The sequence below is a fragment of the Salmo salar genome, chromosome 17 (assembly GCF_965601325.2).
Source record: "Salmo salar chromosome 17, fSalSal1, whole genome shotgun sequence".
Classification (NCBI taxonomy): Eukaryota; Metazoa; Chordata; class Actinopteri; order Salmoniformes; family Salmonidae; genus Salmo; species Salmo salar.
The window spans coordinates 28,875,364-28,899,161 of record NC_138307.1 but is presented as its reverse complement, the minus strand read 5'-3'; the positions used below and the strand labels follow the sequence as shown (position 1 = coordinate 28,899,161).

The following is a 23,798-nucleotide window of genomic DNA, read 5'->3' as shown; positions in this document are numbered from 1 at the left end:
TTTTGTAGTCCCTAGTGCTGGGAACTACAAACCCCATCTATTCTCAACTCAGGAAGCAGAAGAAAGTTTCAAACGTCTTTTATTGACCTTAGCAAGATGCATATAAGAAAAATGATCAAAGCATTCTCTACAAAAATAAGATCAACTTGCTACAATCGATATCAACACAATCTCATGGGAGGAGAGGAAGAGTTCCACTATATTTCACACCAGTTCAACACATCCATGTAACAACCTTGTTCTGTTCCTCAGTCTAACACCGTCCACAACCCTTTGTTTTGAAATGCAGTAAAAACACAACCCCCCCCATAAGGCCTGTCAAATGTTCTTGTGACTTACAAGATAATCCGGTCAGTATTTCTGACCACAGTGGAGTTGTTAGACATTGAAGTTTCCCTTTTTTTCCCCCACAGGAGTCTTCAGACCTCCCTAGGTGATGTCATAGAAAAGATGGTGGTCCTGAAGGAAAGGAGATGAGGAAGGAAGGGAAGCTGGTTGAGTCCATCACAAAATGTGGTTCTAGGAAAGACCCACTCTTCCATAAGAGAATACTATATCATTTAATATCAGATTCATTTACACAAAAACTGCTATTTAAAAAAAATCTTTAAATTCCTTTTTAAGTGAGAATCCATCCAAGTCAAACATGAAATGATATCAGAACTAAAAAGGTATACTGAGCCAGCTGCAGTGGAGATGGGCTAGAGACAGAGAGACGAGGGGGATAGTAGGTTTGACCAGGCAGTAGTCTGTTAGTAGGTAGCAGAGCATGAGCTGCTGTGAATAACAATATACAGAGGACACACACACACACACACTGCAGAGAGGGCTTGGTTTGTACATGGTCCAGTCAGTCATCAGAAGCAGTGGTTGGTTGGAGCGTCAGGCTCTCTGCAATCTGTCTGAAAAGACTCCCTATATTGTGCACTAAGTTTGACCAGAATCCGCATAGACCTCTAGTCCCGTGTGGCTCAGTTGGTAGAGCATGGTGTTTGCAACGCCAGGGTTGTGGGTCCGATTCCCACGGGGGACCAGTACGGAGGGAAAAAAAAAAAAATGTATGAAATGTATGCATTCACTACTGTAAGTCGCTCTGGATAAGAGCGTCTGCTAAATGACTAAAATGTAAAATGTAGTCAAAAGTAGTAAACTACCCCATAGACCTCTGGTCAAAAGTAGTGCACTACCCCATAGACCTCTGGTCAAAAGTAGTGCACTATATAGGGAATAGGGTGCCGTTTGATACACACAGGTTGTGTGTCAGTGTTCTCAGATGGTCTGGTATCCAGCATGGCTCCTCTTCCTGCCGATGAGGTAAGCGATGAGAACAATGAGAACCAGGCCGGCCAGAGCGGCTCCCACAACAATGGGAATCAACATGTTGTCCTGATCCAACTGGCACTCCTCCGCTAGAGGGAGGGAGAGGAGGGATGTGGAGGGAGAGAGAGGAGGGAGGGAGAGGAGGGATGTGGAGGGAGAGAGAGAGAGGAGAGAGGGATGTGGAGGGAGGGAGAGGAGGGATGTGGAGAGAGAGAGAGGAGAGAGGGATGTGGAGGGAGGGAGAGGAGGGATGTGGAGGGAGAGAGAGAGAGGAGAGGGATGTGGAGAGAGGGATGTGGAGGGAGGGAGAGGAGGGATGTGGAGGGAGAGAGAGAGAGGAGAGAGGGATGTGGAGGGAGGGAGAGGAGGGATGTGGAGGGAGAGAGAGAGGAGAGAGGGATGTGGAGGGAGGGAGAGGAGGGATGTGGAGGGAGAGGAGAGAGGGATGTGGAGGGAGGGAGAGGAGGGATGTGGAGGGAGAGAGAGAGAGGAGAGAGGGATGTGGAGGGAGAGGAGGGATGTGGAGGGAGAGAGAGAGAGGAGAGAGGGATGTGGAGGGAGGGAGGGAGAGGAGGGATGTGGAGGGAGAGAGAGAGAGGAGAGAGGGATGTGGAGGGAGGGAGAGGAGGGATGTGGAGAGAGAGAGGAGAGAGGGATGTGGAGGGAGGGAGAGGAGGGATGTGGAGGGAGGGAGAGAGAGGAGAGGAGGGATGTGGAGGGAGGGAGAGGAGGGATGTGGAGGGAGAGAGAGGAGGGATGTGGAGGGAGAGAGGAGGGATGTGGAGGGAGAGAGAGGAGGGAGGGGAGAGATGTGGAGGGAGGGAGAGGAGAGATGTGGAGGGAGAGAGAGAGGAGGGAGGGAGAGGAGGGATGTGGAGAGAGAGAGGAGGGAGGGAGAGGAGGGATGTGGAGGGAGAGACAGAGAGGAGGGAGAGAGAGAGAGGAGGGAGGGAGAGGAGGGATGTGGAGGGAGAGAGAGAGAGGAGGGAGGGAGAGGAGGGATGTGGAGGGAGAGGAGAGAAGGATGTGGAGGGAGGGAGAGGAGGGATGTGGAGGGAGAGAGAGGAGGGATGTGGAGGGAGAGAGAGAGAGAGAGAGAGAGAGAGGAGGGAGAGAGAGAGGAGGGAGAGAGAGAGAGAGGAGGAGGGAGAGAGAGAGAGGAGGGAGAGAGAGAGAGGAGGGAGAGAGAGAGAGGAGGGAGAGAGAGAGGAGGGAGAGGATGGATGTGGAGGGAGAGGAGAGAGGGATGTGGAGGGAGGGAGAGGAGGGATGTGGAGGGAGGGAGAGAGGAGGGATGTGGAGGGAGAGAGGAGGGATGTGGAGGGAGAGAGAGGAGGGATGTGGAGGGAGAGAGGAGGGATGTGGAGGGAGAGAGGAGGGATGTGGAGGGAGAGAGGAGGGATGTGGAGGGAGAGAGGAGGGAGGAGGGAGGGGAGAGATGTGGAGGGAGAGGAGGGATGTGGAGGGAGGGAGAGGAGAGATGTGGAGGGAGAGAGAGAGGAGGGAGGGAGAGGAGGGATGTGGAGAGAGAGAGAGGAGGGAGAGAGAGGAGGGATGTGGAGGGAGAGGAGAGAGGGATGTGGAGGGAGGGATGTGGAGGGAGGGAGAGGAGGGATGTGGAGGGAGGGAGGAGAGATTTGGAGGGAGAGAGAGGAGGGAGAGAGAGGAGGGATGTGGAGGGAGGGAGATGTGGAGGGATGTGGAGGGAGGGAGAGGAGGGATGTGGAGGGAGAGAGAGAGAGGAGGGAGGGAGAGAGAGAGAGGAGAGAGGGATGTGGAGGGAGGGAGAGGAGGGATGTGGAGGGAGGGAGAGGAGGGATGAGAGAGGAGGGAGGGAGAGGAGAGATGTGGAGGGAGGGAGAGGAGAGATGTGGAGGGAGGGAGAGGAGGGATGTGGAGGGAGAGAGAGGAGGGATGTGGAGGGAGAGAGAGGAGGGAGGGAGAGAGAGGAGGGAGGGAGAGGAGGGATGTGGAGGGAGAGAGAGGAGGGATGTGGAGGGAGAGAGAGGAGGGATGTGGAGGGAGAGAGAGAGAGGAGGGAGGGAGAGGAGGGAGAGGAGAGATGTGGAGGGAGAGGAGAGAGGGATGTGGAGGGAGGGAGAGGAGGGATGTGGAGGGAGAGAGAGAGAGGAGGGAGGGAGAGGAGGGATGTGGAGGGAGAGGAGAGAGGGATGTGGAGGGAGAGAGGAGGGATGTGGAAGGAGAGAGAGGAGGGAGGGAGAGAGGAGGGATGTGGAGGGAGGGAGAGGAGGGAGGGAGAGAAGAGATGTGGAGGGAGAGGAGGGATGTGGAGGGAGAGGAGGGATGTGGAGGGAGAGGAGGGAGGGAGAGGAGGGAGAGAGAGGAGGGATGTGGAGGGAGAGAGGAGGGATGTGGAGGGAGAGAGGAGGGATGTGGAGGGAGAGAGGAGGGATGTGGAGGGAGGGAGGAGGGATGTGGAGGAGGGAGGAGGGATGTGGAGGGAGGAGACACAGAAAAAATAATGTCAAGGTCATTGATACAAATAGAGAACTTCTAATCAAGGACAACCATTGACAAAGGGTAGAGAGAGAGAGAGAGGAGAGCTGGATAGATCATATGAAAGGGTAGAGAGAGGAGAGATGGATAGATCATATGAAAGGGTAGAGAGAGAGGAGAGCTGGATAGATCATATGAAAGGGTAGAGAGAGAGAGGAGAGCTGGATAGATCATATGAAAGGGTAGAGAGAGAGAGAGAGAGGAGAGATGGATAAATCATATGAAAGGGTAGAGAGAGAGGAGAGATGGATAGATCATATGAAAGGGTAGAGAGAGAGGAGAGATGGATAGATCATATGAAAGGGTAGAGAGAGGAGAGATGGATAGATCATATGAAAGGGTAGAGAGAGAGAGAGAGAGGAGAGATGGATAGATCATATGAAAGGGTAGAGAGAGAGGAGAGATGGATAGATCATATGAAAGGGTAGAGAGAGAGGAGAGATGGATAGATCATATGAAAGGGTAGAGAGAGAGGAGAGATGGGAGAGAGAGAGGAGAGATGGATAGATCATATGAAAGGGTAGAGAGAGAGGAGAGATGGATAGATCATATGAAAGGGTAGAGAGAGAGGAGAGATGGATAGATCATATGAAAGGGTAGAGAGAGAGAGGAGAGATGGATAGATCATATGAAAGGTTAGAGAGAGAGAGAGAGGAGAGATGGATAGATCATATGAAAGGGTAGAGAGAGAGAGAGAGAGGAGAGCTGGATAGATCATATGAAAGGGTAGAGAGAGAGGAGAGATGGATAGATCATATGAAAGGGTAGAGAGAGAGAGGAGAGATGGATAGATCATATGAAAGGGTAGAGAGAGAGAGAGAGGAGAGATGGATAGATCATATGAAAGGGTAGAGAGAGAGAGAGAGAGGAGAGATGGATAGATCATATGAAAGGGTAGAGAGAGAGAGAGAGAGGAGAGATGGATAGATCATATGAAAGGGTAGAGAGAGAGAGAGAGAGGAGAGATGGATAGATCATATGAAAGGGTAGAGAGAGAGAGAGAGGAGAGATGGATAGATCATATGAAAGGGTAGAGAGAGAGAGAGAGAGGAGAGATGGATAGATCATATGAAAGGGTAGAGAGAGAGAGAGAGAGGAGAGATGGATAGATCATATGAAAGGGTAGAGAGAGAGAGAGAGAGGAGAGATGGATAGATCATATGAAAGGGTAGAGAGAGAGAGAGAGAGGAGAGATGGATAGATCATATGAAAGGGTAGAGAGAGAGAGAGAGGAGAGATGGATAAATCATATGAAAGGGTAGAGAGAGAGAGGAGAGATGGATAGATCATATGAAAGGGTAGAGAGAGAGAGGAGAGATGGATAGATCATATGAAAGGGTAGAGAGAGAGAGAGAGGAGAGATGGATAAATCATATGAAAGGGTAGAGAGAGAGAGGAGAGATGGATAGATCATATGAAAGGGTAGAGAGAGAGAGGAGAGATGGATAGATCATATGAAAGGGTAGAGAGAGAGAGGGGAGAGATGGATAGATCATATGAAAGGGTAGAGAGAGAGAGGAGAGATGGATAGATCATATGAAAGGGTAGAGAGAGAGAGGGGAGAGATGGATAGATCATATGAAAGGGTAGAGAGAGAGAGGAGAGATGGATAGATCATATGAAAGGGTAGAGAGAGAGAACACTAGATTAGATCGTGTCCAGTACCTTGTGCGAACTGTCCTCTGGTGATGCCGAAGGGCTGGACCTGCAGCTGGAAGGTGTTGAGGGAGAAGTTCTGGTCTACAGCCAGAGTCTGTTCTGAAATACACATGTAGCTACGGCCCAGGGAGCCACGCAGGTAGTCCAGACTACTGTTACTGGTGTCGAACGGGGCTGGAGGGAGGGAGAGACAGGACGGAGGGAGGGAGAGAGAGGGGTAGTGTAGAGAGGTAGAGGTGAACAGAGATCCAGACATTGTTATGGAACAGTAAATCCTCAACAGAGAGAGAGAGGTGGTAAAGGTGAGGGGTAGTATATATAATCTCAGTCCTGTTTGGTCTATATGGACACTATTGATAACAGAGGAAACACTAACCTGTCATATCAGACCAAGCTGCTACCACAGACAGACCAGTCAGGTGGTACCTGTTAGACGTGCTGTTCTGGAAAGAGAAGAAAGAACATCAGTCACGGAGGAGAGGAGAGAGAACTGACAGACAGACAGACAGACAGACAGACAGACAGACAGACAGACAGACAGACAGACAGACAGACAGACAGACAGACAGACAGACAGACAGACAGACAGACAGACAGACAGACAGACAGATCGGTAGAGACCGACAGACAGGCAGACAGACAGATAGGTAAACAGACCAACAGACAGGCAGACAGGTAAACAGACAGGGAGACAGACAGATAGGTAAACAGACAGACTGATAACCAGATAGGCAGGGAGGCAGACAGACAGACACAGACAAAAGTGTAAAAGACTGACAGACAGGTAAACAGTAGAGTGATGATGTCACCAGACTAAACAGGAAGCTGAGGTTCGTGGCATTGGCCTGCGTCAGCACCAGGGTGGCGCTGGTGGGGTCACATAATCCTGAGCTGGTCGTCTGATTGGGCAGCAGGTTTACTACTTCCTGGATAGTCTGTCAATGAGGAGGAGAGGGACAGGTTATTGTGTGTTACTGGGACAATGTGTGTGTGTATGTGTGTGTACATGAGTGTGTGGGTTACCTTATTCTGCGAGGCAGAGAAGTGGGAGATGTTGAGCTGCAGTGCCATGCGGGCCAGCAGACAGACGGTCCCGTTGCTATTGGAGACAGAGTAGCTGCCCTGGCTGGGGGTTCCAGGGGGGGTGGGGACGGGGGCGGGGGCTGCTGTGGTGGTGGAGGGGGGTGGAGGCGGGGCTGTGGTGAAGCTCTGGTCAGCAGTACACACACTCTCTGGGAAGAACAGTACAGACGGTTCAGACCAGCTATCACACAACACGGGTCAATACCCTCATACTGTTCAGACCAGCTATCACACAACACGGGTCAATACCCTCATACTGTTCAGACCAGCTATCACACAACACGGGTCAATACCCTCATACTGTTCAGACCAGCTATCACACAACACAACACGGGTCAATACCCTCATACTGTTCAGACCAGCTATCACACAACACAACACGGGTCAATACCCTCATACTGTTCAGACCAGCTATCACACAACACAACACGGGTCAATACCCTCATACTGTTCAGACCAGCTATCACACAACACAACACGGGTCAATACCCTCATACTGTTCAGACCAGCTATCACACAACACAACACGGGTCAATACCCTCATACTGTTCAGACCAGCTATCACACAACACAACACGGGTCAATACCCTCATACTGTTCAGACCAGCTATCACACAACACAACACAACACGGGTCAATACCCTCATACTGTTCAGACCAGCTATCACACAACACAACACGGGTCAATACCCTCATACTGTTCAGACCAGCTATCACACAACACAACACGGGTCAATACCCTCATACTGTTCAGACCAGCTATCACACAACACAACACGGGTCAATACCCTCATACTGTTCAGACCAACTATCACACAACACAACACGGGTCAATACCCTCATACTGTTCAGACCAACTATCACACAACACAACACGGGTCAATACCCTCATACTGTTCAGACCAGCTATCACACAACACAACACGGGTCAATACCCTCATACTGTTCAGACCAACTATCACACAACACAACACGGGTCAATACCCTCATACTGTTCATTTAAACACCATAAGGTAAGTGGTCAAAGTCAAACATGTAAAGGAATAACCAAAGTGTTGATGGTCAGTGTACAGTTGTTAATGGTCAGTGTACAGTTGTTAATGGTCAATGTACAGTTGTTAATGGTTGGTGGCCAGTGTACAGTTGTTAATGGTCAGTGTACAGTTGTTAATGGTTAATGGTCAGTGTACAGTTGTTAATGGTCAGTGTACAGTTGTTAATGGTCAGTGTACAGTTGTTAATGGTTGATGGTCAGTGTACAGTTGTTAATGGCCAGTGTACAGTTGTTAATGGTCAGTGTACAGTTGTTAATGGTTGATGGTCAGTGTACAGTTGTTAATGGCCAGTGTACAGTTGTTAATGGTCAGTGTACAGTTGTTAATGGTCAGTGTACAGTTGTTAATGGTTGATGGTCAGTGTACAGTTGTTAATGGCCAGTGTACAGTTGTTAATGGCCAGTGTACAGTTGTTAATGGCCAGTGTACAGTTGTTAATGGTTGATGGTCAGTGTACAGTTGTTAATGGTCAGTGTACAGTTGTTGATGGTCAGTGTACAGTTGTTGATGGTCAGTGTACAGTTGTTAATGGTCAGTGTACAGTTGTTAATGGCCAGTGTACAGTTGTTAATGGCCAGTGTACAGTTGTTAATGGCCAGTGTACAGTTGTTAATGGTCAGTGTACAGTTGTTGATGGTCAGTGTACAGTTGTTGATGGTCAGTGTACAGTTGTTAATGGTCAGTGTACAGTTGTTAATGGTCAGTGTACAGTTGTTAATGGTTGATGGTCAGTGTACAGTTGTTAATGGTCAGTGTACAGTTGTTAATGGTTGATGGTCAGTGTACAGTTGTTAATGGTCAGTGTACAGTTGTTAATGGTTGATGGTCAGTGTACAGTTGTTAATGGTTAATGGTCAGTGTACAGTTGTTAATGGTTGATGGTCAGTGTACAGTTGTTAATGGTCAGTGTACAGTTGTTAATGGTCAGTGTACAGTTGTTAATGGTCAGTGTACAGTTGTTAATGGTTGATGGTCAGTGTACAGTTGTTAATGGTCAGTGTACAGTTGTTAATGGTCAGTGTACAGTTGTTAATGGTTGATGGTCAGTGTACAGTTGTTAATGGTCAGTGTACAGTTGTTGATGGTCAGTGTACAGTTGTTAATGGTCAGTGTACAGTTGTTAATGGTCAGTGTACAGTTGTTAATGGTCAGTGTACAGTTGTTAATGGCCAGTGTACAGTTGTTAATGGTCAGTGTACAGTTGTTAATGGTCAGTGTACAGTTGTTAATGGTCAGTGTACAGTTGTTAATGGTCAGTGTACAGTTGTTAATGGCCAGTGTACAGTTGTTAATGGTCAGTGTACAGTTGTTAATGGTTGATGGTCAGTGATGGACAATAAGGCTGCATCCCAAATTATCCCTGGTCCAAAGTAGTGCACTATTTAGGGAAAAGGGTGGGATTGGGGGCTGTACCGTTGGGGCTCAGATCGTCTCCTGTCATGAAGGCCTCCATGGTGACGTTAGAGAAGGTGACGGTGGCTCCTCCCACAATGACAGGTGAGGCACTGATACATCTGTAGGTGGTGTTGACCCTAGCAACCATCCCTACAGAGGTCGTCTCCACAGTTACCACATCTGTAGAAAAACAGACAAGACACATTGGTCAGAAATCAAATAATAATCCATTCCGTGTGTGTGTATGCGCAAAGCGTGCCTCCGTGTGTTAATGTGTGTGTGTGTGTGTGTGTTTGTGTATGCGCAAAGCGTGCCTCCGTGTGTTAATGTGTGTGTGTGAAGCGTGCCTCCGTGTGTTAGTATGTGTGTGTAGCGTGCCTCCGTGTGTTAGTATGTGTGTGTGTGCGTGTCTCTTTCTCACCGGTGCTGTTGGCCTCTGGGAAGTTGGAGACATCACTGAGGTTATACTGCAGGGTGAGGTTAGCAACGCTGTACAGACTGTCATTGGATGAGAAGCCGAGGCCCAGGGCGTGGCCATCCCCGAACAACGCCACGAGCCAGGGGGAGCGGCCGTCACCCCCACACGAGCTGGCCACACCCACCACCGCCGACCCTGGGAGGGGCACCATCACCGTACGCTGGAGAGAAGAAGAAGTTTGTACATTTAAAACATGTTCAGGATAGTATCGTTTGCCCAAACTCATGCACACAGTTGTCTTGGGAAGAGAGACTTATGTTCAGGACATTATCAAAAGTACAATCTGTTTCTCTAAGCCGGAGAGGATTGTGGGGGATGTAGTTTACCGTGCCGTTGGCGGTGTCATAGGTGATGGAGAAGGAGGCGGAGAGTTCAGCTTTTATACAGGTGGAGTTTCCCTCTGTCACCTCCAGAGTGACCTGAGACTGGACTACTGTCACACAACCTGGGAGGAGATATCATCATTACCACTATAACCATGACTGACTGGACTACTGTCACACAACCTGGGAGGAGATATCATCATTACCACTATAACCATGACTGACTGGACTACTGTCACACAACCTGGGAGGAGATATCATCATTACCACTATAACCATGACTGACTGGACTACGGTCACACAAACTGAGTAGTATTATCAGTCAGTACAGTATGAAGACAGGCAGAAACTGCTTCTCCAATAGAAATCCATGATCAGGCTTATAAAGTGATATCAAGCTCATGTGCAGAAACACGTTATCTGTTCTAACGGTGGTCTCGTGCCAAACTGCACGTGTGCATGCCGTCAAATCAAAGACCCTCCTTTCACATTAAGTTGTTTTTCAGGAAAATTTAAAGTTTTTCACTCTCATGAGGTTGGAGTGTTGTGGATTATTCCCAGTTCACTACAAAACTCACTATCATAGTGGCAAAGTGTTTCTCCAAAATGGCCGCCTAGTCACCTGACCGCTCACCTGACGCATCAGATGGTCCCCAGCTGACCAGCATACACACACACACACTACACCAGACATTGTTTGGTAGCCATCAGAGAACTCTCCAGTATGCCTTCTTGACTAAGCGAGTTATCTGTGTCCTGTGCTATATTAAGGACATACTGTTAATAGATTGTAGAACCCATGTTGTATGATAATGCTAACTAGTAGCCTTTAGCATATGGTTTGCTAGGGCCCATTCAGGTATGTATTGACCTAAGGACCACATGTTGTGGTTCACATTATGCTACTTATGGTCCTTTATGTTTAATATATACATACATATATACACACACACACACACACACACACACACACACACACACACACACACACACACACACACACACACACACACACACACACACACACACACACACACACACACACACAATGATGTTTTATAGCCTATCGAAGGCCCTAGGGCCCATTATATTATATTAGGGCTCCCGAGTGGCGCAGCGGTCTAAGACACTACATCTCAGTGAAAGAGGTGTCACTACAGTCCCTGGTTTGAATCCAGGCTGAATCACATCTGGCTGTGATTGGGAGTCCCATAGGGCGGTGCACAATTGGCCCAGCGTCGTCTGGGTTTGGCTGTCATTGAAAATAAGAATTTGTTCTTATTAACTGACTTGCCTAGTTAAATAAATAAACATTTAAAAATATTGGGTTAACTGTAGCCTACTAACCTCTGTCTATTACCTTAGGACAATCGTGTACTTTGATCAGTTCACAGTATGTTAAGGTTTTATCTTTTATAATGCTAATTCTGGACCGGATGCTGGAGTGAGTAGTCGTGCTGTGCTTCGCTCCGCGGGTAATATTACATTACAACGGAACGATTTGAGTAGCTAGCTAGCTAGCTAGCTACATAGTTGTCTTTGCTGTCTTTGTATCAAGGATAAAGGTGTAGCTTTGAGAAACTAACAAGGTTAGCTAGCCAGCTGTATTCGTTCGCAGCGACGCAGCGAAAACGGCGTCAACACCACAACACCACAGCTAGCTAGCCAACTTTACCAACTAGCAGTACTGTAGAAACTAAATACATTACAACGGAACCTTTTGATTAGTGTAATGTTAGCTAGCTACATAGTTGTCTTTGTATCAAAGATAAAGGTAAACGCAGCCATTGCTAGCTAGCCAACTCTACCAGCACTGTATAATTTATAGTCAATAAGATTTTTGCAACGTAAGCTTAACTTTCTGAACTTTCGAGACGTGTAGTCCACTTGTGTAGCTAGCAGGACTGACTTTGTGTTAGCTAGCCAACATTTAATTACTTCTGCGTTATGAAAGGAACTAGACACGGACACGAATGATTCATTGGTAGTTTGTTGTAACCAAGTATTGGTGCTAACCATGTGTTATTGGATGCTAGCATGCTAGTTCGCTACGGCGTCATAGGAAACGGTGCACTGGGTGGGTTTCACGGAAGAATACTATACCAAGTTATCTAGCTGAACAAACTAAGTTTGAGCCTATTCCTGGGAACATTGAACCACTGAAGTTTACATCAATTATCATTTCTAAAGTGGAAGTTGGAAAAGTTATATTTGAGTGTTTCAGTGAATGGTTAGTGAGGGAGGCCCTGCTCTCTCGCTTCCCCAATTGTTTAGTTAATTTTCATTCCAATCTCCTTTGCATTAGCGTAGCCTCTCCTGTAGCCTGTCAACTATGTGTCTGTCTATCCCTGTTCTCTCCTCTCTGCACAGGCCACACAAACGCTTCACACCGCGTGGCCGCTGCCACTCTAACGTGGTGGTCCCAGCGCGCACTACCCACGTGGAGTTCCAGGTCTCCGGCAGCCTCTGGAACTGCCGGTCTGCGGCCAACAAGGCAGAGTTAATCTCAGCCTATGCTACCCTCCAGTCCCTCGACTTCTTGGCGCTGACGGAAACATGGATTACCACAGAAAACACTGCTACTCCTACAGCTCTCTCCTCGTCTAACCACGTGTTCTCGCATACCCCGAGAGCATCTGGTCAGCGGGGTGGTGGCACTGGAATCCTCATCTCTCCCAAGTGGACATTCTCTCTTTCTCCCCTGACCCATCTGTCTATCTTCTCCTTTGAATTCCATGCAGTCACAGTCACTAGCCCATTCAAGCTTAATATCCTTATCATTTATCACCCTCCAGGTTCCCTTGGAGAGTTCATCAATGAGCTTGATGCCTTGATAAGTTCCTTTCCTGAGGATGGCTCACCACTCACAGTTCTGGGTGACTTTAACCTCCCTACGTCTACCTTTGACTCATTTCTCTCTGCCTCCTTCTTTCCACTCCTCTCCTCTTTTGACCTCACCCTCTCACCGTCCCCCCCTACTCACAAGGCAGGCAATACGCTTGACCTCATCTTTACTAGATGTTGTTCTTCTACTAATCTCACTGCAACTCCCCTCCAAGTCTCCGACCACTACCTTGTATCCTTTTCTCTCTCGCTCTCCTCCAACACCACTCACTCTGCCCCTACTCAGATGGTATTGCGCCGCCGTCGCTCTCTCTCTCTCTCTCTCTCTCTCTCTCTCTCTCCCGCTACCCTCTCCTCTTCCATCCTATCATCTCTTCCTTCTGCTCAAACCTTCTCCAACCAATCTCCTGATTCTGCCTCCTCAATCCTCCTCTCCTCCCTTTCTGCATCCTTTGACTCTCTATGTCCCCTATCCTCCCGGCCGGCTCGGTTCTCCCCTCCTGCTCCGTGGCTTGACGACAGATTGCGAGCTCACAGAACAGGGCTCCGGGCAGCCGAGCGGAAATGGAGGAAAACTAGCCTCCCTGCGCACCTGGCATCTTTTCACTCCATCCTCTCTACATTTTCTTCCTCTGTTTCTGCTGCTAAAGCCACTTTCTACCACTCTAAATTCCAAGCATCTGCCTCTAACCCTAGGAAGCTCTTTGCCACCTTCTCCTCCCTCCTGAATCCTCCTCCCCCTCCCCCCCCTCCTCCTCCCTCTCTGCGGATGACTTCATCAACCATTTTGAAAAGAAGGTTGACGACATCTGATCCTCGTTTGTTAAGTCAAATGACACCGCTGGTCCTGCTCACATTGCCCTACCCTATGCTTTGACCCCTTTCTCCCCTCTCTCTCCAGATGAAATCTTGCGACTTGTGACGGCCGGCCGCCCACCAACCTGCCCGCTTGACCCTATCCCCTCCTCTCTTCTCCAGACCATTTCCGGAGACCTTCTCCCTTACCTCACCTCGCTCATCAACTCATCCTTGACCGCTGGCTACGTCCCTTCCGTCTTCAAGAGAGCGAGAGTTGCACCCCTTCTCAAAAAACCTACACTCGATCCCTCCGATGTCAACAACTACAGACCAGTATCCCTTCTTTCTTTTCTCTCCAAAACTCTTGAGTGTGCCGTCCTTGGCCAGCTCTCTTGCCATCTCTCTCAGAATGACCTTCTTGATCCAAATCAGTCAGGTTTCAAGACTGGTCATTCAACTGAGACTGCTCTTCTCTGTGTCACGGAGGCTCTCCGCACTGCTAAAGCTAACTCTCTCTCCTCTGCTGTCATCCTTCTAGACCTATCTGCTGCCTTTGATACTGTGAACCATCAGATCCTCCTCTCCACCTTCTCCGTGTTGGGCATCGCCGGCGCGGCTCACTCTTGCATTGCGTCCTACCTGACAGGTCGCTCCTACCAGGTGGCGTGGCGAGAATCCGTCTCCGCAGCACGTGCTCTCACCACTGGTGTCCCCCAGGGCTCAGTTCTAGGCCCTCTCCTATTCTCGCTATACACCAAGTCATTTGGCTCTGTCATATCCTCACATGGTCTCTCCTATCATTGCTACGCTGACGACACACAATTCATCTTCTCCATTCCCCCTTCTGATAACCAGGTGGCGAATCGCATCTCTGCATGTCTGGCAGACATATCAGTGTGGATGACGGATCACCACCTCAAGCTGAACCTCGGCAAGACGGAGCTGCTCTTCCTCCCGGGGAAGGACTGCCCGTTCCATGATCTCGCCATCACGGTTGACAACTCCATTGTGTCCTCCTCCCAGAGTGCTAAGAGACTTGGCGTGACCCTGGACAACACCCTTTCGTTCTCCGCTAACATCAAGGCGGTGACCCGATCCTGTAGGTACATGCTCTACAACATTCGCAGAGTACGACCCTGCCTCACACAGGAAGCGGCGCAGGTCCTAATCCAGGCACTTGTCATCTCCTGTCTGGATTACTGCAACTCGCTGTTGGCGGGGCTCCCTGCCTGTGCCATTAAACCCCTACAACTCATCCAGAACGCCGCAACCTTCCCAAGTTCCCTCACGTCACCCCGCTCCTCCGCACACTCCACTGGCTTCCAGTTGAAGCTCGCATCTGCTACAAGACCATGGTGCTTGCCTATGGAGCTGTGAGGGGAATGGCACCTCCGTACCTTCAGGCTCTGATCAGTCCCTACACCCAAAGAAGGGCACTGCGTTCATCCACCTCTGGCCTGCTCGCCTCCCTACCTCTGCGGAAGCACAGTTCCCGCTCAGCCCAGTCAAAACTGTTCGCTGCTCTGGCACCCCAATGGTGGAACAAGCTCTATCACGACGCCAGGACAGCGGAGTCAATCACCACCTTCCGGAGACACCTGAAACCCCACCTCTTTAAGGAATACCTGGGATAGGATAAAGTAATCCTTCTAACCCCCCCCCCCCCAAAAAAAAGATATAGATGTACTATTGTAAAGTGGTTGTTCCACTAGATATCATAAGGTGAATGCACCAATTTGTAAGTCGCTCTGGATAAGAGCGTCTGCTAAATGACGTAAATGTAATTGTTCCATTGATTATTTAAACCTTAATACTTGTTTCCATCAGTTACAGAAACCATACATACATATTACATCCTATAACTTCACTGTTCTCTGATTGACCTGGTTGAATAGAAATGGATCCAAGTGGTTGAAGAGAAGTTTTGAATCAGTCACTCTGTCAGGAGCCCCTGGGTGGCCATCACCATTCACTAGAACCAGCCAAACTAGAAACTCTTACATGGAGTAATAACATGTTCAACTACTTCAGACATCGCCTCCAATCTAGGTTGTGACTCAAGATTTAGAGAAAACCAACTACTAAGGAAGAATTCTTCACTTCTCTTATTGACTTCTCAAACCCCAAACCTCGGCCTGGTCTGTTTCGCAAGCATTCCTGTGTGATGCGCTTCGTAAGCAGTCTTGGTTTAGAAATTCTGTGGTGCTAGTCTCATCTCACAGCTGCTGTACAGTCATGGTTTTGAGAATGACACAAATATTAATTTTCACAAAGTCTGCTACCTCAGTTTGTATGATGGCAATTTGCATATACTTCAGAATGTTATGAAGAGTGCAATTAATTGCAAAGTCCCTCTTTGCCATGCAAATTAACTGAATCCCCCAAAAAATGTCCACTGCATTTCAGCCTTGCCACAAAAGGACCAGCTGACATCATGTCAGTGATTCTCTCATTAACGCAGGTGTGAGTGTTGACGAAGTCAAGGCTGGAGATCACTCCGTCATGCTGATTAAGTTTGAATAACAGACTGGAAGCTTCAAAAGGAGGATGGTGCTTGGAATCATTGTTCTTCCTCTGTCAACCATGGTTACCTGCAAGGAAACACGTGACGTCATCATTGCTTTGCACAAAAAGGGCTTCACAGGCAAGGATATTGCTGCCAGTAAGATTGCACCTAAATCAACCATTTATCGCATTATCAAGAACTTCAAGGAGAGTGGTTCAATTGTTGTGAAGAAGGCTTCAGGGCACCCAAAAAAAGTCCAGCAAGCGCCAGGACTGTCTCCTAAAGTTGATTCAGCTGCGGGATCGGGGCACCACCAGTACAGAGCTTGCTCAGGAATGGCAGCAGGCAGGTGTGAGTGCATCTGCACTCACAGTGAGGTGAAGACTTTTGGAGGATGGCCTGGTGTCAAGAAAGGCAGCAAAGAAGCCACTTCTCTCCAGGAAAAACATCAGGGACAGACTGATATTCTGCAAAAGGTACAGGGATTGGACTGCTGAGGACTGGGGTAAAGTCATTTTCTCTGATGAATCCCCTTTCCGATTGTTTGGGGCATCCGGAAAAAAGCTTGTCCTGTGTCATTCCAACAGTAAAGCACCCTGAGACCATTCATGTGTGGGGTTGCTTCTCAGCCAAGGGAGTGGGCTCACTCACAATTTTGCCTAAGAACACAGCCATAAATAAAGAATTGTACCAACACATCCTCCGAGATCAACTTCTCCCAACCATCCAGGAACAGTTTGGTGACGAACAATGCTTTTTCCAACATGATGGAGCACCTTGCATAAGGCAAAAGTGATAACTAAGTGGCTCGGGGAACAAAACATAGATATTTTGAGTCCATGGCCAGGAAACTCTCCAGACCTTAATCCCATTGAGAACTTGTGGTCAATCCTCAAGAGGCGGGTGGACAAACAAAACCCCCCAAATTCTGACAAACTCCAGGCATCGATTATGCAAGAATGGGCTGCCATCAGTCAGGATGTGGCCCAGAAGTTAATTAACAGCATGCCAGGGCGGATTGCAGAGGTCTTGAAAAAGACTCTTTGCATCAACTTCATGTAATTGTCAATAAAAGCCTTTGACACTTATGAAATGCTTGTAATTATACTTCAGTATTCCATAGTAACATCTGACAAAAATATCTAAAGACACAATAGCAGCAAACTTTGTGGAAATTAATATTTGTGTCATTCTCAAAACTTTTGGCCACGACTGTACAACCTGAGCAACAACATCAAGCAAACTCCATCCAGTGCAGGGAAACATCAGTACTAAGCAATGACCAGCAGAGGGTAGTAGAGGGCTAGAGTTGAGACAGGGACTCAGGTCACATATCAATCTAGAGTTGAGACAGAGACTCGGGTCACATATCAATCTAGAGTTGAGACAGAGACAGGGACTCAGGTCACATATCAATCTAGAGTTGAGAGAGAGACAGGGACTCAGGTCACATATCAATCTAGAGTTGAGACAGGGACTCAGGTCACATATCAATCTAGAGTTGAGACAGAGACTCAGGTCACATATCAATCTAGAGTTGAGACAGAGACTCAGGTCACATATCAATCTAGAGTTGAGACAGAGACTCAGGTCACATATCAATCTAGAGTTGAGACAGAGACTCAGGTCACATATCAATCTAGAGTTGAGACAGGGACTCAGGTCACATTTCAATCTAGATAGACAGATAAGTGATTTCACAGCCTGAACACAAGTCTAGAACATAATCCAGAACCCTCAGGTCTACAGCTGAGAAGCATCACCACCTGTCCGTACGACCAAATTAAGTTCTAGCAGTTCAGTTCCAAGCATGAGAGGAGTTCTAGAATGTTTCCCGTGATGATGTAAGGACAGTACAGATGTAAAACTGGCAGGTCCCTCCCTCCTCCTTCGCATGTACCATTACCAAACCATTTATTACCAACCCTCTAGTCTGGCACACACAGCCTACTACAGACTATTAATACCATGTACCATTACCAAACCATTTATTACCAACCCTCTAGTCCTGCACACACAGCCTACGACAGACTATTAATACCATGTACCATTACCAAACCATTTATTACCAACCCTCTAGTCCTGCACACACAGCCTACGACAGACTATTAATACCATGTACCATTACCAAACCATTTATTACCAACCCTCTAGTCCTGCACACACAGCCTACGACAGACTATTAATACCATGTACCATTACCAAACCATTTATTACCAACCCTCTAGTCCTGCACACACAGCCTACGACAGACTATTAATACCATGTACCATTACCAAACCATTTATTACCAACCCTCTAGTCTGGCACACACAGCCTACTACAGACTAATACCTGTTCCAAATGGCACACCCTATATAGTGCACTATTCAGACTCATTTACAGCTGCTGGCTACCACAACAGACAGAGGTCGAGGGGTTAAATATGTGTCTACCAACATACTCTTTAAAGGTCAGGTTATTAGTGTGTGGCTAAGGAGTACCTGACCAGAGGGCGTGCCTCAATAGTCTAGACTGGCTTCCTATCTCTCCTCAGAGGATCAATTCATCCAAATCAGCACTAGTGTTCAGACAGAATGAATGTCAGATGAACTAAGAGTGAATTCTAAATGACATCCTATTCCCTATATAGTGAACTACTTTTGACCAGGACTATTTTTGAGCAGCCCTATAGGCCCTGGTTAAAGGTAGTGCACTATCCCCTATACCCCCTGGTCAAAAGTAGTGCACTATTTCCTATAGCCTCTGGTCAAAAGTAGTGCACTATTTCCTATAGCCCCTGGTCAAAGGTAGTGCACTATTTCCTATAGCCCCTGGTCAAAGGTAGTGCACTATTTCCTATAGCCCCTGGTCAAAGGTAGTGCACTATCCCCTATAGCCCCTGGTCAAAAGTAGTGCACTATCCCCTATAGGCCCTGGTCAAAAGTAGTGCACTACATTAGGAATAGGGTGCCACTTGAGACACAGCCTGTCTAAGATGAGGTCATCAGCATCCAGAGCAGGGAGCCTGACGAGGCCTGATGCTGGCTCTGGTTTCATTAATTACTGGAATTGATTTGGCCAAATGCATCTGCTCTCTGTTCAGTGCGCTTTCTGCTTAAGCAGTGATCTCTGGTCAGTTTGGCAGCTGGGCGAGTGTGAGGGAGAGGGAGATGCCTGGTGTGCTTCACGGTTTACCGGATCTTTTTTCTGCAGTTTTCTTGAAGATCACTCCGCGACCCACACGACGCAGTGCTGTGGTTCAGCAGCAGATGATGCGCTGTCAGCCAATGACTTGTTGTTCCCACTCACCGCTGTCATTAAATGGAGTCAAGCTAGCCACAGCAAGTTCTGACTCAACTCAATTGTCATTAAACGCAAATACAGCGATGAGTTTCTCTCTCTTTCATACAAACTTATAACGAGGAGCGCCCACAATGTGTTTTGTGTGTGGAAGTACTTAGTAATGAGTCTCGCATAAGGAACAAATTAATAAAACGACATATCCTGACCAAACATCCACAGCATGATGGTAAACCCAGGGAGTTCTTTCAGAACAGGGCAGAATGCTTCAGGAAACAGCGCTTCGACAGTGGAAAAGTAAGTCAACTAGCAAGGCATTGTTGTCATTTTATAACAGGTGATGAGAAGCAGAAATAAGGGAGTACTAACGAACTCTCATGGTAGTAGATGTGAGTTTCTCTTTCAAACAATCCCCTGGCCTTGTACACAGCTAATAGCAAACATTCACCAAAGCAAGTTAGCTACTGATAGTGCAACACTAAGTAACAGTACAGATGAAGATAAAATGATCAGGCCTACTGTACATCTATCTCACTGTAGAAATGATCAGGCCTACTGTACATCTATCTCACTGTAGAAATGATCAGGCCTACTGTACATCTATCTCACTGTAGAAATGATCAGGCCTACTGTACATCTATCTCACTGTAGAAATGATCAGGCCTACTGTACATCTATCTCACTGTAGAAATGATCAGGCCTACTGTACATCTATCTCACTGTAGAAATGATCAGGCCTACTGTACATCTATCTCACTGTAGAAATGATCAGGCCTACTGTACATCTATCTCACTGTAGAAATGATCAGGCCTACTGTACATCTATCTCACTGTAGAAATGATCAGGCCTACTGTACATCTATCTCACTGTAGAAATGATCAGGCCTACTGTACATCTATCTCACTGTAGAAATGATCAGGCCTACTGTACATCTATCTCACTGTAGAAATGATCAGGCCTACTGTACATCTATCTCACTGTAGAAATGATCAGGCCTACTGTACATCTATCTCACTGTAGAAATGATCAGGCCTACTGTACATCTATCTCACTGTAGAAATGATCAGGCCTACTGTACATCTATCTCACTGTAGAAATGATCAGGCCTACTGTACATCTATCTCACTGTAGAAATGATCAGGCCTACTGTACATCTATCTCACTGTAGAAATGATCAGGCCTACTGTACATCTATCTCACTGTAGAAATGATCAGGCCTACTGTACATCTATCTCACTGTAGAAATGATCAGGCCTACTGTACATCTATCTCACTGTAGAAATGATCAGGCCTACTGTACATCTATCTCACTGTAGAAATGATCAGGCCTACTGTACATCTATCTCACTGTAGAAATGATCAGGCCTACTGTACATCTATCTCACTGTAGAAATGATCAGGCCTACTGTACATCTATCTCACTGTAGAAATGATCAGGCCTACTGTACATCTCACTGTAGAAATGATCAGGCCTACTGTACATCTATCTCACTGTAGAAATGATCAGGCCTACTGTACATCTATCTCACTGTAGAAATGATCAGGCCTACTGTACATCTATCTCACTGTAGAAATGATCAGGCCTACTGTACATCTATCTCACTGTAGAAATGATCAGGCCTACTGTACATCTATCTCACTGTAGAAATGATCAGGCCTACTGTACATCTATCTCACTGTAGAAATGATCAGGCCTACTGTACATCTATCTCACTGTAGAAATGATCAGGCCTACTGTACATCTATCTCACTGTAGAAATGATCAGGCCTACTGTACATCTATCTCACTGTAGAAATGATCAGGCCTACTGTACATCTATCTCACTGTAGAAATGATCAGGCCTACTGTACATCTATCTCACTGTAGAAATGATCAGGCCTACTGTACATCTATCTCACTGTAGAAATGATCAGGCCTACTGTACATCTATCTCACTGTAGAAATGATCAGGCCTACTGTACATCTATCTCACTGTAGAAATGATCAGGCCTACTGTACATCTCACTGTAGAAATGATCAGGCCTACTGTACATCTCACTGTAGAAATGATCAGGCCTACTGTACATCTCACTGTAGAAATGATCAGGCCTACTGTACATCTATCTCACTGTAGAAATGATCAGGCCTACTGTACATCTCACTGTAGAAATGATCAGGCCTACTGTACATCTCACTGTAGAAATGATCAGGCCTACTGTACATCTCACTGTAGAAATGATCAGGCCTACTGTACATCTATCTCACTGTAGAAATGATCAGGCCTACTGTACATCTCACTGTAGAAATGATCAGGCCTACTGTACATCTCACTGTAGAAATGATCAGGCCTACTGTACATCTCACTGTAGAAATGATCAGGCCTACTGTACATCTCACTGTAGAAATGATCAGGCCTACTGTACATCTCACTGTAGAAATGATCAGGCCTACTGTACATCTCACTGTAGAAATGATCAGGCCTACTGTACATCTCACTGTAGAAATGATCAGGCCTACTGTACATCTCACTGTAGAAATGATCAGGCCTACTGTACATCTCACTGTAGAAATGATCAGGCCTACTGTACTCTATCTCACTGTAGAAATGATCAGGCCTACTGTACATCTATCTCACTGTAGAAATGATCAGGCCTACTGTACATCTATCTCACTGTAGAAATGATCAGGCCTACTGTACATCTATCTCACTGTAGAAATGATCAGGCCTACTGTACATCTATCTCACTGTAGAAATGATCAGGCCTACTGTACATCTCACTGTAGAAATGATCAGGCCTACTGTACATCTATCTCACTGTAGAAATGATCAGGCCTACTGTACATCTCACTGTAGACATTATTGTTGAAAACTAGTCCAGGTTGGAACTGTTAAAATAAAAATCATAATTTTTATTCTTAACTGGAATAACTGGAATAAACTGATTGATCACATCACACAGATATAGACCAGAAAAGGAGTGTGTGTGTGTGTGTGTGTGTGTGTGTGTGTGTGATGACTCAGGGAGTTTTACTCCAGGGGTTGAACATGACCCTGCCTGCCTCACATCCTCCCTAAAACACACACACACACACACACAACTGAAAAAAAAGAGCAACCACACTATAATACTGTTTCCACAGCAGTAGAGAGAAGACATGTGACTCAACACTGTAATCACAGGTTAACTACCACACACACACCTTAGCATCCTGATTCCCTTTTATGTAGGCCTGGATCTTATCAACATTAAATACTAAATAAAGGCAAATGTTTCAAATGTCAATGAACCTGTGACCTGGTCCATGAACAGCAGCACAGCACACAAACTGTGACCTGGTCCATGAACAGCAGCACAGCACACAAACTGTGACCTGGTCCATGAACAGCAGCACAGCACACAAACTGTGACCTGGTCCATGAACAGCAGCACAGCACACAAACTGTGACCTGGTCCATGAACAGCAGCACAGCACACAAACTGTGACCTGGTCCATGAACAGCAGCCCAGCACACAAACTGTGACCTGGTCCATGAACAGCAGCACAGCACACAAACTGTGACCTGGTCCATGAACAGCAGCACAGCACACAAACTGTGACCTGGTCCATGAACAGCAGCACAGCACACAAACTGTCCACAAAACAGTAGAAACAAACCTACATTAGGCCTATAGCTTATAGTCGGTTGACAGTGACAGTGTTGTGACAACACATCTGTGTGTTCGTGTGTGTGTGTGTGTGTGTGTCACTCAGTCTGAGCGGCCACCGGCCAGCTAATGGTCGGTCATAGAGGAGCCAGTGTTTCAACACACAAAGCACCTCTACAGTCACGTGAAGCGTTCCCGGAACAATGGGTTGACAGAGAGACAGACGCGTTGTTGATTTTAGGAAAACAAACTGCCCGTTTGTCTGTTCCCATTTGATTCACTTGACCTTCTACTGTCTGTCACACAACATGTCCTGGACATCGTGACGAAATCAACATGTGTACAAATACGACAGAGAGAAAAAAATAACACGTTACACTGAAACGTCCATAAATAAAAACGTATATCCAAATACATAATAAAAGAATATGCTTTATGTCATAGGCTCCTAAAGAATTATCTATTTATTTCCAACTTCCTTACGCCGAATTAACAGTCACCATACTACACGATAATATAACACTAGCGGAGATTATGACGTCGTTTCATGTCCCCCTCCGTCTCAGTAACGGTCCTCGATCGACCACCACTATAATAAACACTTACCAAGAATCGCAAAGCAGGCGATCCCGACAACGAATGGACATGTTCGAGTCATGTTTCAAGTCCAGAGTTCAGTTTAATGGATAGCACACACCGCTTGTCCAACGCAGCTGTCCAGGCAGTGCAATAACAACCCCGAAAAGTAAAGATCTACCTTCCTTTTCTTGTTAGTCCCCTTTATTTGGCGGTTATTTAATCTTTTTTCATATTCGTGGTCCTGTTTTCCGAGCAGGTTGCAGAAGTCTGACAGTATCGCTCCCTTTCATGTCCTTCATACGAGGAGGGAACGTCCAGTCACGTGAACCCA

The 23,798-nt window shown here is 47.0% G+C and overlaps 1 protein-coding gene across 1 annotated transcript; it reads right to left on the bottom strand.

The window, feature by feature from the left end:
* Nucleotides 1–62: 62 nt before the first annotated feature.
* Nucleotides 63–23,798, bottom strand: LOC106592791 (lysosome-associated membrane glycoprotein 1). The gene is made up of 9 exons (XM_045699566.2): nucleotides 23,495–23,798; nucleotides 9,834–9,952; nucleotides 9,451–9,667; nucleotides 9,048–9,209; nucleotides 6,520–6,728; nucleotides 6,306–6,431; nucleotides 5,873–5,939; nucleotides 5,503–5,670; nucleotides 63–1,409 (listed from the first exon to the last, which is right to left on the bottom strand). Exons 1-9 carry the CDS (start codon nucleotides 23,544–23,546, stop codon nucleotides 1,270–1,272), a joined length of 1,260 nt encoding a protein of 419 aa, XP_045555522.2. The 5' UTR covers nucleotides 23,547–23,798; the 3' UTR covers nucleotides 63–1,269.